At 40.1% G+C, this 16,341-nt stretch overlaps 1 protein-coding gene and 1 pseudogene across 5 annotated transcripts in view; one reads left to right on the top strand and one right to left on the bottom strand.

Moving 5' to 3' along the window:
- Positions 1 to 898: 898 nt before the first annotated feature.
- LOC136124022 (U6 spliceosomal RNA) lies at positions 899 to 997 on the bottom strand (annotated as a pseudogene).
- A 2,615-nt stretch (positions 998 to 3,612) lies between these two features.
- Positions 3,613 to 16,341, top strand: part of TRIM2 (tripartite motif containing 2) — a 52,398-nt gene continuing 39,669 nt past the window's right edge. For all 5 annotated transcript variants that reach the window (XM_065877126.1, XM_065877127.1, XM_065877129.1 and 2 more), the window contains exons 1-2: positions 3,613 to 3,794; positions 8,500 to 8,737. In XM_065877126.1, coding sequence (XP_065733198.1) covers positions 3,661 to 3,794; positions 8,500 to 8,737 — 372 coding nt within the window. In that variant the 5' untranslated portion in view covers positions 3,613 to 3,660. The remainder of the gene's footprint in view (positions 3,795 to 8,499; positions 8,738 to 16,341) is intronic.

A 16,341-nucleotide genomic window follows, 5' to 3' on the forward strand; every position in this document is an offset into this window, starting at 1 on the left:
AAGAATTAGTTTTGCGGATCTCCAGGAGAAGAGCAGTTCTATATTCTGATCTCTATTATCATACGCTTATTTCTGCTGGTTATGTGAGTAAGAAGGATCTTTGACAGTTCAGAAACCAAGATGGGGAAAGGAGAACAGCCGAGAGTATAGATAAGTATTTACAGCTTTTCTAATCAAAGGAGACCAGGAACTGTGGTGTGCCCAAACACTTTGATGAAAGGCTGTCGGATATTTCGTGTACATTCCTTGCGGCATATTCCGTTGGATAGAAGGCTTCCCACAGTGCTTCTGAGCATGCCCCGTGCCTCTATTTTCCCTTCAGGAGTAGTCAAATTCCTTTCTACTGTGGGTGTCCAGTTATATTCAGGGAACCATCCTTATCCTGGCAAAATCTTGGTTTGGGGCTCTTTGGGGGTTGGAAACCTTTTGTGTTGATTCTGGGAGTCCTGAAATCCAGATGTCTTCAACAGGTCACTTGTGAAAGGTTGTAATATTGTCATAATTTTAAATTACTGCTAATGAGTAAACTTAATTTACCATATAAATTGACAATGCTAACAAAGACTTACTCTCACCCGCTACAATAATTATCATGATATTTGAAAATTAGAATGAAACGTCTTTTATTTCCACTTTGGAGAATAAAAATGTCAGCTCAGGAAATTTCATTTAGTCAACATATATCATTTGATTAAAACAAATGTTTTTTTCTTGCCAAAAATCCAAAATTCAAGGTTAAAAAAAAAAGTAAAATCCAATATGATGTTTTCTCCCTGCTTGTTTCAATATTCCACATGACTGATTATTTTGAAGGGTTAAAGGAACATTTTCAAAAGCTATTCAAAATAAAATTCTTTTTAACTGATTTTAACTGAAAAGTTTAATATGTTTTTTTTTAAAAAATATGGAACGCTTCACAAATTGATGTGTCATCCTTGCTCAGGGACCAAACCAATCTTCTATATTGTTCCAATGCTGCTGAAGTGAGCACGCTACAATTTTTATGTCTCTCTCTCTCTCTCTCTCTCTCTCACACACACACACACACACACACACACACACACACACACATGCCAGGAAAGTGTTAAACTTGCTTAAGATTAGGTAACATCAGCTTATCAGATAAGGCAGAAATCTTGAAATCCGAGCTTTCTGATTCACTGATTTTACTGGATGACCTTGGGCAAGTCATTTAAACCCTCAGCTTAGGTTTCCTTATCTTAACAGACAAATCCATTCCTTCCCTGTGCTGATGTCTTAGGGATGCAGTTAAAGAAAAGCAGACAATGTGCCAACATTTTGAGCTCCTGAGAGAAGAGCTGCATTTAATCCAATCAATGGGTATCATTCTCTACTCTGGTTCTTTAGGAAGACAGTCTATGAGAGTGTAGCAGATAATGCTGGCTAATTAATTATGTCACACCTACGCTGTTTAACTAATGCATGGAGTTCCGATTGAACGTGACACTCTTGTACAGCAGGTGCTTTTACAAGCTTGATCTGTTTATTAATCGTGCTCTTTAGAGAACTTACCTAGAAGGCACAGAGTTGGAAAAAGGGGTGTGTCATGTTTGTAACTATACTCCAATATGTGTAAACAGAGTTTTCTGGAGAAAAGTTGACATGCTTTTTTAGAAGTTGGTGATTTGGTGGGGGAGAAAGAAGACCATCATTTATATTTGGAAAAGAGTGTTTCCTTTAGAAAATGTGGAATTGTTGATTCTGTAAACACAGGTCCCAGGCCAAGTTAAAATGTTATATGTAAACCAAGCTTCCATAGCACAGCTTTCTGAAAACCCAAGGTCAAGGATTGTGGTTGTTTAAGGAGTGAAAAGGTCATGGGTTTTGCATTCTGGCAAACTTCCTAACTGAGCCTCGGTTTAAAAAAATCTATAGAATGGGAATAATACTACTTCCTGCCTAGGGTCATATTGAACCTTAACTACTTTTTTTTTGGAAAGAACATTTCCATTGGGAATTAAGAGGCTGTTGGACACCTTACAAAATATTTAGAAAATTAGGTAGTGAGTTTTAGCTCAGCTTTGGTTCATCCCTTTGGGATACAAGCCAGAAATTCTTTAAGGTGATAAATGGAGCTATGTTTTATGTTGTAGTTTTTCCCTCCCTTATTCTTTCATAAGCCCTCTGCTTTCTCTGTTACCCTCTTCCAATTCTCATTTTCTGGCCTGACCTTTCACATTTTGAAACCTCCTCTGAATTAAATCACTCACCAGGCCCTCAGACACCCACACGCGAATACCAACAGACATTTCTTAAAATAATAGAGACTACCTCTAGCTTTTGTCCCCATTCCATGGCAAACACATTTCAGTTCTGAAGAAAATACTCTGAACCCCATACAAAGTTTTTAATGAAAAATTCTAATTATTTCATTCCTGGATATTAACAGTATGTAGGGAAGGAAACACTTTTCTTCTATACACTTAAGTTCTGTAACTGAAGCCTGTGAATTAAACTGGCAAAAGACAGATATCAGGAGAAAAAGGTATACACATTTTATTGATATTCCATTTTTCCAAAATAAAATATATATTTTATTAAACTTCATTGATTTACTATTTTAAATTTTACATGCATAGGGACTTCACGGAAAAGAAGAGGCCATTAGACCCAAGACCACAGATTATGGAGAATTGACTAGACAAAGGAAAAGGGAGTTTGGACTCCAAGGGGCAGTAAATTGTGGGAAGGGGGCCAGGATATGTGTGGTAGATAAGGGTGGTTTAGTAAGGTTTGTTATGCATACTCCTCTCTGGTGATTAAGAGTCTTCTTCTCTTCCTGGTATGGGAGAGTGGGGTACCTTTACAAATGGGAAATGTGTGTCCTGCTTTTAGGCAGATGACAGAGGGAGAGGGCTCTTCCTCATCTGCTTCTCAATCACCTTCAGCTCAAAATAATCCTTATATCAAAGTGGCTTATTTGGGGGTGGCATATTTTGACCCCCTTCAAGTATAATAGTTGGGAAAACACATTCTATCCTAGTAAGACTGTTCTATTTAATATAGACTATAATAAGACTATATATATATATATTCAGATATAGTCATGGCTGGAGGCATGAACAGGCAGGGCCTTCAGCTGCCCCCACTTTGAAACCCAGCAAGCTACCTCTCCTTTGTTTCTTGCAGTAATTTAATTTTTAATACAATTTTTAAAGGTTACTTTCCATTTAGTTATTTCAAAATATTGGCTCTATTCCCCATGTTGTACAACACATCCTTGAGCCTGTCTCACCCCCAGTAGTTTGTACCTCTCACTCCCCCACATCTATCGCCCTCCTGCCCCAACTGGTAACCACTAGTTTGTTCTCTATATCTGTGAGTCTCCCAGCAAGCTACCTCTCTGTACAACATATCTTCTAATTTGTTTTCTTTGCATGCTGAACCTGTGATTACTTTATTGATCTACAAATAGGCCCCTCACTGTACACCCTCTATAGCGATGAGGATTGGTTATAGCCATGTCAAGGTCACAACATGGAATTCTACCTGTATTCATAACACAATGCCTCTAGCGAATAAACCAATGATTGATTTGCATTTGCAGATTATTATATGTTTTTCCGTTTTGGTTTTTCTGTCTGACAGCGGCAGCGTGCAGGGTCAAAGACAGCCGGCCCCCCATGTCAGTGGTCTAGGATGGCAAGTGAAGCCACCAACATCCCAAGTCCTGTGGTGCGCCAGATTGACAAGCAGTTTCTGATTTGCAGTATATGCCTGGAAAGGTACAAGAATCCCAAGGTTCTCCCCTGTCTGCACACTTTCTGCGAGAGGTAAGCCTCCTCTGTGCTCAGAGACGGGGGTTTCACAGACTGACCTCCTACAACCTGCCAAGGGGTTCTTTCCAGAATTCTACAGTTACCTATAGGAGACAATAAATCTTTTGTGCTTCTGATAGTCATCTAGAAACGCAATCATGAGTTGCCAAGAATGTGCTTTATTTCAAAGAACTATTATAAGCGGGAGAAAGCAATCCAATAGCTACTGATTTATTTCCACAGGAGATGGAACATTAAATATTTTAAGATTCAAAAAATTTAAAAAATTTCCCATTGTTCTTTGTGAAACAGTTTTTGCCAACCATAGATCCCTCATGGTGGATCTTTGGTGAGGGCCAATTAAAAAGCTATCATTTTCAGGACTTCCCTCTGGCTGTCCATTGGTTAAGACTTCGTCTTCCAATGCAGGGGGTGCCGGTTCGATCCCTGGTTGGGGAGCTAAGATCCCACGTGCCTCGTGGCCAAAAAACCAAACATAAAACAGAAGCAATATTGTAACAAATTCAATAAAGACTTTAAAAAATGGTCCACATCAAAAAAAATCTTAAAAAAAAAACCCTATCATTTTCTCCCATATAACAAATAAGGTAAAATACCTACATATATGAGGACTTAGTTGAAAAGAGGGGGCTTTCTTCCACAGGTATTTCAGAAGACACACACTAATGGCATATTTGAACGTTATGATGTTTCGGATAAAGAAAAAAAACTATATACATTAAGTGATTATAAATTACCTGAATATACAGTTTGCTACATATGAAAACACACTTCTTTTTTTTTGTAAACTAAAATTATTTTTATTATTATTTTTTAAATTTATTTATTTTTGAAAACACACTTCTTTTTAAAAAATTTCTTGAATAGTTCTTTACATTGAATTAATCAGTTTTCAAAACATATTTTTACCCTCTCGTTCAACTTACCGCATCAGCAATTAAGCATTAAAAAATGTTGTTGGGGGCTTCCCTGGTGGCACAGTGATTGAGAGTCCACCTGCTGATGCAGGGGAGACGGGTTTGTGCCCTGGTTCGGGAAGATCCCACATGCCGCGGAGCGGCTGGGCCCGTGAGCCATGGCCGCTGAGCCTGCGCGTCCAGAGCCTGTGCTCCGCAACGGGAGAGACCACAACAGTGAGAGAGGCCCGTGTACTGCAAAAAAAAATATTGCTGGTAATTAGTTTATCTGTGGTCTAACTTTAGTATTTCCCTAGTAAGTTTACATATTTTTCTTAAAGACAATATGTTAATTATGTTTTATAGCAGTTTATTAAGTACATTTTCTTTTATTAATTAATACATAGTTAAAACTTGTTACCTCCTATCATAGAACAGGAAATTGGTATTTCCAATGACTTCAAATCAATGGTAATTACATTTACCATGCAGTTTAAGGTACATTTGTTATCTCATTGAATGTTCTTTGAGTTGATTTACCTTGGAAGGTCTCAACTGCAACAGAATAACTACATCTTTGGTGGTGATGGATGGATGGAGAAGGTGGATTTGTTACTGGTGGTTGTGGTGTTTTGTTTGTTTTGCTTTCTTTGTTTTGGGTAGTTGTGGGGTTGTGTATGTGAGTGTGTACAGTTTTTTGTTTGTTTTAAGTGGTGGTATATAGGGCACTGATACTTTGTACTTTATTCATAATTTTATACCTTGGCTTAAGAACTTTAAAATTCCTATTTCAAAATGGCAAAATGGAGAGTGATTTTTTTTTTCCCCCTCACTCAATGGATGTAGCTAAAGCATGACCACCAGCTTTAACTGTCCATGGGTCCCTGGGCTCACATGGTAAGGGCATTACTTGAGAGGAAGCAGTCGACATAGGTGGGCACTCTTTATACATGACGCTGAGAGCTAAGCTTGAGCTTAGCAGGGCGGCCCCATTCCCCAGTGTTCAGCGTCTTGTCAGGTTGTTTTTGGCTCCCGTTTCCTTGCTCTTGCAGGTAAGAAGCAGCTCTTCCGGGCTGCCTGGGGTTGGCCTCCTGCCCTCTCAATTAGGTCTAGCCCACGCCACTTCCACTCCCCATCCAGTAGCTACTGCTGGAGATTTTCCGGATCCCACCATGGCAAGTCCCTAAGGAATGCAATGTGTTGAAATTGTTTTAGCATCGTGCACATTGAACTGATTTCCTTTGGAAGGTGCTGGCAACTTTCCCTAAGATGGGAAAATTTGGTTTATGTGGAGACAAAACTTCACAGCTCGTCATGGAGAGAGACCCAGGACCCCTTATCTCCATCTCCTGCTGGGCACAAACACCGGCTGCTCAGTGGACAGCCGCTGTCTTACTCTCATTTGTTCTAAAATGCCGTCAGTGGGGCTTGGAGGACACAGACACAGTCCCTGGCCTTATGAAGCTTCCAGCCAAGTGCAGGAACCAGTTGTTAAACACCTACTCACTCAGATTAATGTGAGATTAAACCAGTGACAAGGGCCATATACCAGAAGTACACAGGCAACCACATAATAGGGGAATTTGCTCTAATCGGGGAAGGCTTCCCTGCAGAAGTGATGAATAGGCAGAAATCCCAAGGACGAGGAAAAATTAATTTAGCAAAGGGGAGTGAGCAGAAGAAAAGAATTTCAGGTATGTGCAAAGGTGTAGAGTGAAAGGGAATATAACACTTTGGAAGAACTTAGATAGGCTCAAATGTGCAGCAGATGAGGGGAAAAGACAGAAAATAAATAGGTCCAGATCATATAGGTGGGCAATCCGTATTACCACGTATGGATTCTTGTCTTCATTGTAAGAACAGTGGAAGCCATGGAAGGGTTTCATCTTAGATGTGAGGGGGAGGAGATTTAAATGGTCGGCTTTGCATTTGGGGAAGGTCACTCTGGTTGCAGTACGGAGAAGGGTGAGGGGGGTACAAGGTGGATGGCATTATACCAGGGGCAGGGCGACTGCAGACATCTAAGCAAGGGTGTCTTCATACAGATGAAGAGACCTGGGGAGGCTGGAACCATACTGAGGAATTTCCAGGCTTTGGTGATGGGTTGCATGTGGACAGTGAAGACCAGTATGGGAATTACTGTTTTTAGAATGACTCGTACTTCTGGTTTGCTTAGATGAAGGGATGGAGGTGCAATTCACTGATGGGTGGACACAGCGTGCGGGAATATCTTGGGTTTGGTTTTGAACATGTTGAGTTTTAGGACCTGTGAGACCTCTAAGAGGAGATGTCAAGAGAGTAGTTGGTGTACAGTTATGGGGCTCAGAGGAGGCATCCGTGGGAAGAAACATAAATATGAGAGTGTTATGCTTATCGGGCATTATAATATAATACCCCAGGGAAAGAAGAGGGCTTACGATAAGCCTTGATTAACTCCAAACTATATTGACTCAGTAGAAAAGAGAGCAGGCAGAAGGAGAACGAGGTGAGTGTGGTATCGGAAACCAAGGAAAGATAAAGTTTCATAAAAAGGAGGGGTGGGGAGGCAGTGCTCAAGCTTGATGAATGACAGAATCAAAAAATGTGTATTAGATTTAGATGTGGCTAGTGAGTGACCTTAGCAAAAGCTGTTTCATCTCTGGTATTGATTCAGTGCTATCTACTGTGTGACATAGGGAAGGTCTTTTAACCTCCTTGATGTCAGTTTCCCCATCTGCAAAATAAGAGAAATGGGCCGAAATCAGAGGTTTTCAAATTTGTTGGAGAAACTGGGAAACGTTGTAGTGATGTCGAGCTTAGATTCTGGTGCCAAATTGCCTGCGTTTGAGCAACCACTCTGCCTCTGACGGCCTAAGTCCCTTGGGCAAGTAACTTACCCTCTCTCTGCCTGTCTTTCCTCATACATTTAAAAGTGATCACAGGATTACTGGAAGTAAAGTTGACCCCCGAACAACGCAGGTTTGAACTGCATGGGTTTACTCATATGCGGATTCTTTTCAGTAGTCAGTATTACAGGATGACAAGATCTGCGGTTGGTTGAATCTGCAGGTGTAGAACCCCGGATGTGGAGGAACTGGGTAATTGGAGGGCTGGCTCTGAGTTATACGTGGATCTTCGGATTTTCCACTGCACCAAGGGTCGGCGCCCCTAACTCGCACGTTGTTCAAGGGTCAACTGTATTAGCTATACATTTCGCTAATTAAATGAATTAAGTTGATGGCTCTTAAGGAGAGGCTCTTAAGAAGAGATGGTGTTGGTGGGACTCTGGGTGTCCCGTCCCTGTTTCAAACAAACATTTCCACTTCGATGTGTTTTTAACATCTGAAATCTGCTTATGATTTTGTATGTAAAAAGAGTTTCAGCGCTAACAGAAAAATTGTGACACGTTTCTTCCAATTTGTGTAAAAGTCCACAAATTCGTGAACGCCATACTAGGTATCAGTGCTTCTCAATCTTAAATGTGCATACACATCGCCTGGGAATCTGATTCATCAGGCCTGGAGTGGGTCCTGCGAGTCTGCGTTTCTTCCAAGCTCCCCGTTGAGGCCAGTGATGCACACCTGTGGACCACACTTTGCCGGTGTGGCACAGCTCGAGGAAACAGTACCAAAGTCAATGAGATTATCTGATCAGTTGACTGGTACAGTGTGAGGTGACCTATTGACTTCAGAACCAATCTTCTCCTAGTGAAGGAGACCACAACGGAAGTTATGCAAAGTAGCCCTGTAGTCACCGAGAACCTGTCTGGTAGCCCCTGCAGGAGCCCCACTGTGCTGACCGCCCCGCTTCTGTTTCTGCGACAGGTGCCTGCAGAACTACATTCCCGCCCACAGTCTAACCCTCTCCTGCCCCGTGTGCCGCCAGACCTCCATCCTGCCCGAGAAGGGGGTGGCCGCGCTCCAGAACAACTTCTTCATCACAAACCTGATGGACGTGCTGCAGCGAACTCCGGGCAGCAATGCTGAGGAGTCCTCCATCCTGGAGACAGTCACCGCTGTGGCTGCGGGGAAGCCTCTCTCTTGCCCAAACCACGATGGGAATGTAAGTGAGCGGATTGCAGGCACTGCCTGGGCCGAGGGGCTGCTTGATTTGGGGAGGCTTTGGGCAATCAGAGGGTATATACGCTGAAACAGAACTCCACCTGGAAAATGAGTGATTGAAAACACTTTTTACCTGTCCTCAGACTATTTTGCCTGCTTCCTTTCTCTGACCCAATTTATTTAAATAATAAGATCAGTCTTCATTGTGCCGACTTAGCACAGATTGGTTTCCCCAGGAGAGCAAACCGACAACTGTTTGTAAGCTGGGCATACTTTGACCCACAAACATCTGTGTAATAAATTATGGAGAAAGATTTAATAGTAGATAAGTTCTGCAAAGTGAGAATGATTATTAAAATGTTATTTACAGCGTTTTATTTTTCTTGTGAGGGAAATTTTCCTCATGCTCCATTAGACCCTATTCCTTAATCATAAATACTCTGAAGTTATGTGAATCCCTGATCAGAGATTATAGCCTGTTGATCCCAAACATACTTCCTTCTGCCAGCAAACACAGTAACCGTCATAAACTCGGGAGGACCGGTGTGTACCATCGAACGATGGATTCACGGCAGCTATGCAGCCTGAAGAGGCAGCATTGCATAGCAGCTCACTGCCAGCTTTGGAGTCAGACTGCCTGATTCAAATCCTGCTCCTCAAACTCATTTTCTGTGTCAGCTTTGGGAAATGTACTAAATTCTCTGTCTCACTTCCTCATCTGCAGAAAGAAAGTAATAACAGTCTCCCCTACAGGATTATTTGGAGAATGAAATATTTCAGTCATAGAAAGCATACTGTAAGCTCTCTTTAAATATTAGCTTTTAAAATGATTTCTAATTAATGGCTTATTTCATTTTTTTCTTTATGTAGTGGCCACTTCAAAAGTGTTTGAAACTGCTGTAATCAAACCACCGAAGTAACATGAGGTTCCTAGGGCAAAGCGATAATTATTAGCCGTAACTAATAACTGTTGGTCTACCTCTCATAGACCCACTGTGCTGCAGTGTCACTGGCCTCCTAGAACTTGCCAAGTGGTTTCCTACCTTGGGCCCTGGCTGCTGTCTGTTCCTCATGCCTGGAACCCTCTACGTTCCCTATTTATGTGGCCAGCTCATCCTCATCCTCCATGTCTCAGCTCAAATTTCTACACCAGGCAGTCCTCTCTAGCTCACTCTCTAGGGCAGAACGCCTCTGACACTCGGTTTCCCACCATCATACCATGTCTTGATTCCCTTCATGACATTTGCTGTGTTCTGCCTGCCTCCAGCTGTGTATCTGCTGGCTTTCCTTGTACAAAGTGAGCTCCAAGAGAGGGAGGAACCATGTTCTTCATTATACCCCTAGCACTCAGCACAGCATCTTACACATGGAAGTGTACATATAAGCAGAGACCAACCAAATGAGGACAAGCAAAGGCTATTTACTCAGCACTTGCTGTAACAAGGAGTCAGACCATCACTTGTGTTTTGTCAGAGACTCAAAGTCAGGCAGAGGAGCGGGAAAGCTCTGTAGTAGAAAAAAGGGGAGGCTTCAGCTGTGCCCTGATTGGGAGTGATTGGCATGGAGAAGCTGGGGGCCAACTAATTAGAAGGGGGACATCCTACGTGACTGCTTAGGGGTGCAGATTTGGCTTTCTCTGGTTGGTCCTAAGTCAGAAGAGGGACAAAAATTATAGAAGCTGTTAATTATCAAGTCCTAGCCATTTGGGGTCAATTGGTACAGAAGTTATTGTTTAGCTTTTTGGATTGTTAACAGAGATTGCAGTCTGACTTATAGCAGGCTGGCTTCCTGGTTTGTTTCATTGTGGATAAGGGGGTTGGTTTCTTGGGCAAGTTGTGGGTCAGAGTTTTATTTTTGTATGGTCCATGTGCATTTTTATATTCAGTCTCTCAGAAGTCAGTAGTACATATTTTTAAACAAATGGCCAGACACCATGCTAGGCTTCTCACACACCACTCTGTGTAAATTGGCACTGGTTACCTTCATTTTATAGATAAAGAAACTGAGACTTGAACAGTTTAAGTAACACAGCTAGTTGACACATCATAAAAGCTAGACCAGGAGGAAATAGCCTCCTGAGCGTTTTGCTAGCCAAAACGAGAGACATCGTGGATTACATATCCTTAATTATTTAATCGAAAGCACACCAGGCTATCGATAACTGTAGATTTTCTGCACACTGTACTCCAAGGGAGAGTTACCATGTAAGTTTTGCAAAAGGAACTTTAAAGCGTGCCCTCTTATGACCGCTTCTCACACTGGCTCTTAGTGAATGCTAAGGCTGTCTCCCTCTGGGGCTCACATTCTAAATACTAGTCTGGGAAGGCATTTCCATCAGGTACCTGAGTCCCCTTCAAGAGTAGTCCAGGTAGGGCTCTCTGGACATCTGACTTGATAGGGGAGTAAAGTTTTAGAAACTTTAGGAGATCTACTGTAGACACTGGTCCAAATTTGGGGTGTAAAGGACAATCGTGTGGAATGAGAAATAATGGCAACTGAAAAGATTACATCAGTAAGTAAAGGCAAGAGTGTCGTGGAATTCAGGAATGAGCTTGCAGCTCAGCACAGCTAGAGCATGGAGATGCCCCAGTGGTGATGGGAGCATAGGTGGGCTGGAGAATACAGGATGAGTCTAGAAAGATAGAGGGGAGAAATTGTGACGAGCTAAGAATGTCATCGAGGAAAGGTTTGACCTAAATTCCATAAGCAGTGGAGAAGCATTAAAACCTTTTAAACAGGAGATGGGTATGTTAATGGCATTGTGGAGGAATAGCGTAGCAGAGACTGGAGGCTGCACCACCAATTGAGTTTAGTATTGAGTTGTCCAAATGCGAGATGATAAGGGGTAGAACAAGAAAAGCATCAATGGACTTGGAGAAGGAAGGATGAATTTCAGAGAAAAGAGTATTCTTTCACTTGAGAATCTGCCTCCCACTAATAAAAAGGCATATACTAAAATCTGTTCAACTAAGCTATTAAGATTGTGAGAATTTGAGCCATTCAAATTGATCATATAATAGGTAATTTTTAAAAACTCACTGTATTTTTCCATTGTGTAGACCAAGTTCCTGCACCACAATGCAATAAAATTACACTAGTAACATATGTTACAGAAGAAACCCCAAATCTTTTTTAAAAGTTTATAATTATTTAATCAAAGAAAAAATAGCAAAATTAGACTATTTACAAAATGTTGAAAGTGTAAGCTTTATCTATTAAATGTATAAGATAAAGTCATTATCTATACTCAGGAAATTTTATATGTTTAAGTATTTTATTTAAAAAGAGTTCATTTCAAGAAGTTAGGAAAAGAACATTAAAATAAATATATGGCACACGAAAAAAAGAAAATAGTAAAGATAACCTTGGAGAGTTTGAAAATAATGAAATAATTGTGTTGATGAATAAATCCAAGAGCTGAATTTTTTTTAATTAATGAAATAATCTGACATCTGATAAAGCACCAAAGGGTAAATATAAATAAATCAAATTGGGACTAATAAAGAGATATCTGTATAGATAAAAAGAAGATTTTAAAATTAGTAGATCAATTCTCTGTGCTAAAGGCTAATATAGTAAAAGTCTGAATGAAGTGGATGATTATCTAGGAAACTACAAATGATCAAGAAAACCCCAATAGACCTATAATCTTGAAGGAAACTGGTGAAAGTTCATTTAAAACTGAATGCCTTCAAACCTGTATAAAACAGATATGATTCATAGTATTTATACTTCTGGATCATAAGAAAAGATAGGAAGCTACCAAATTCACCTATGATATACTCATTAACTCTGACACCGAAATCTAGTGAAGACCGAACAAGAAGAAAACTATGACTCATTCAGTTTATGAAAGTAGCTGTAAAATTCTTATTTAAAATACCTGAGCAGGGACTTCCTTCGTGGTCCAGTGGGTGGGACTTCGCTCTCGCAATGTAGGGGACCCAGGTTCGATCCCTGATCGGGAAACTAGATCCCCTGTGAATACCGAAACTAAGAGTCCGCATTCCGCAAAGAAGATCCCGCGTGCTTCAAGGGAGACATGGTGCAGCCAAAATAAATAAATATTTTTTTTAAAAAAATAAATAAATAAAATAAAATACCCCAGCAAACTTTTACCATGTAAGAGCACTTACTTACTAAGAAAAAGATTGAATATCACAAAAGAAAATGAGCCTAGAACTTGAAAAATTCACAGGAGATCTATAAACAGTTAATAATCATAGGAGAAAATAAATGTTAAGCTTCACAAAGAATTCCTAAAGATGTATTTCCTGAGAATGCCTGAGGTATAGAGACCCTTGGATGCCATAGGCTGCTAAGAAGAAACAGTCACAGAGATGCTAATTCCAGCAAAGGTAAAGAAGCCTTTAGGTTGAAACGTTCCCTGTTTCTCTACCAAACATATCACATCAAATCACATTAAAAATTAACTCTAAAGAATTGGATCCTCCTGGAGGTGAATGAAGCTATTTAAAGTGTGTTTTGAGCACTTTTTCTATGCTGGGTCATTATGAGTCTTTGGAATCATAAAACGTATAAACTAGCAAGAGGCCCTGGAAAATTTACTGCGTGTCTTGAATCATTCTATTGCTCCACCATAGATTGTAGGAGTTCTCTGCTGATGCTCTGAAATGGGGGTCCTCACTGCATATTCAAGTCAAATGCATGCAATATTACAGATAAATGGCTGCGGTTAATTGCCATGGGTAAATCTTTAAAAACAATTCAAATGATTCAATAAAATCGGGTAATTAACAATGAAGCAGGATGTTGCCCTTATAAACTGCCTGGTGCTGATTAGCACATGTGGATGAATGCCTGTCATTTACTTTAAGTGCTGTGACACTATCTGTCTTCTAATTAAACTGCCATGGCTGCATTGTTCAAATACAAAGAAAAATGGGAATAATGGTTAGTGATTTAAGAGGTTCTTTGCACTTAAAGCAGACATTTGAGCTCATGCCTCAAAGTCTCAGAACACAAATGATCCTTAAGCCCTGTTGTTGCTGGCTTAGGTGCCTTTCTAACAAGCATGTTAAGAGGTGCAAAGGAGAGATCCTCATTAAGAATGCCCTGCCACTAATCAGCCCCCACTTCCAGAATCCTGGCAGGGGGTGGGTGGGTGGTGGTGGTGGTGGCTGCAAGGCCCTGACCATCCTTTTCAGCACGTTATCATGCATATGGTCCTGCCATCTCCTCTTCTAATGAACACAAATGGTGACTACCTGTCAACAACAACAAGCTCATCCTGGGCTCTGGCCCACCCACCCTTGGGAGCACCAGTGTCCTCTCACCCAAGATGGATGAGTTCAACTGAGTTGCTCACCTCCCACAGTGAAGTCTCAGCTTGAGTCAAAGCTGTCAGAACCTGAGCACAAGCATTAGAGAATGACTAGTTGTAGACGCTTCAAAATGATTTCAGGGCCTTTACTTCCCAAGAAACATCCAAGATACAGAACCAGGGACAACTACCCAGGTCTGTTGCTATCTCTTCAAAGATGCAATCAGTTTCTTAAAATGGAGGTTAAAATCACTTAACGTAAAACTCAACATTTTAACCCCTTTAAAGTGTACAATTCAATGGCTTTTAGCATATTTAAAAGGTTGTCCAAACGTCACCACTACCTAATTCCAGAAGTTTTTCATTATCCCCCAAAGAAACTCCATACCTGTTAAGCAGCCATTCCTCATCCCTTCCCGACACCCCAACCCCTGGCACCCACCAGCCTGCTTTCTGTTTCTAAGGATTTGTCCACTGTGGACATTTGATATAAATGGAATTCTACAATATGTGGCCTTTTGAGTCTGGCTTCTATCACTTAGCATAATATTTTCAAGGTTCATCTATATTGCAGTGTATATCAGAACTTCATTCCTCTTGTATGGCTAAATATTATACCATAATTTGTTTATCCATTCATGATGGATATTTGGGTTGTTTCCACTTTTGGGCTATTATAAATAATGCTGCTATGAACATTCATGTACAGTTTTTGTGTGGACATATGTTTTCAGTTCTCTTGGGTAGATACCTAGGAGAGTGGAATTGCTGGGTCATATGGTAATGTTTAACCTTTGAGGAACTGCCAACTGTTTTCATAGAATTACACCATTTTACATTCCCACCAGCAAAGTATGAGAGTTCTGATTTTTTCACATTCTCACCAACACTTGTTATCTGATTTTTTGAGTCTAGCCCTCCAAGCTGGTGTGAAGTGGTGTCTCACTGCGGTTTTGATTTGCATTTTCCTAGTGACTAATGATGTTATTTTCCTGCGAAAATTGGCCATTTGTTTACCCTTTTTGAAGAAATGTCTATGTAATTCCTTTGACAATTTTTCAATTGGGTTCTTGAGTTGCAGGGGTTCTTTGTATGTTCTGGATACTACATCGTTGTCAGATATATAACTAGGAAATATTTTTCCCATTCTTTTTACTTTCCTGGTACTGCCCTTTGATACACAAGTTTTTAATTTGATGAAGTCCAATTTATCTACTTTTTCTTTTTTTGCTTGTGTTTTTGGCATCATATCTAGGAATCTATTGCCAAGTCCAAGGTCATGAAAATTTAACCCTATGTTTTTTTTCTAGGATTTTTATAGTGTTAGCTCTTACATTTAGGTTGTTAATCTATTTTGAGTTAATTTTTGTATATGGAGTGAGGTAAGGTTTCAACTTCATTCTTTTACACATAGATATCCAGTGGTCTTGACGTCCCTTGTGGAAAAGACTCTTTTCCCCCATTGAGTGGTCCTGGCACACTTTTCAAGAATCAGTTGACCATAAATGTATGGTTTTATTTCTGGACTCTCAATTCTATTCCATTGATCTATATGCCTATCCTTATGCTGGTAACGCACAATTTTTATTACTCTAGCTTGGTAGTAAGTTTTGAAATAGGGAAGTGTGAGGCTTCCAATTTTGTTCTTCTTTTGAAAGTTGTTTTGGCTATTCAGGGTACCAGTGTAATTTTATATAAATTTTAGGAACAGCTTGTTCACTTCTGTGAAAAAAGAAGTTGGAGATTTGATAGATATTTCATTGAATCTGTAGATCAATTTGGGAATATTGCCCTCTTAACAATATTAAGTCTTCCAATTCATGAGCATGGGATATCTTTCCATGTATTTCCATTATTTAGGTATTCTTTAATTTCTTTCAACAATATTTTGTAGCTTTCAGTGTACGAGTCTTGTACCTTCTCTGTTAAATTTATTCTTTAAGTATTTTGTATTCTTTTGGATGCTATTATAAATGGAACGTTCTTAATTTCATTTTTGGATTGTTCATTGCTAGTGTATAGAAATACAACTGATTTTTGTTTGTTGATGTTGTATCCTAAAGCTTTGCTGAATTCATTTGTTAGTTCTGATAGTGTGTGTGTGTGTGTGTACACGCACATGTGTACATTCTTTGGGATTTTCCATATATGTCATCTCTGAAGAGAGAAATTCTTACTTCTTCTTTTCCAGTTTGGATGCATTTTATTTTTCTTGCCTATACGCTCTGGCTAAAACTTCCAGAACATTGTTGAATAGAAGTGGCAAAAGTGGACATCCTTGTCATATTCCTGATCTTAGGAGGGAGTCACCATTAAGTAAG

Source organism: Phocoena phocoena, chromosome 5 (assembly GCF_963924675.1).
Source record: "Phocoena phocoena chromosome 5, mPhoPho1.1, whole genome shotgun sequence".
In the NCBI taxonomy this organism is placed as follows: domain Eukaryota; kingdom Metazoa; phylum Chordata; class Mammalia; order Artiodactyla; family Phocoenidae; genus Phocoena; species Phocoena phocoena.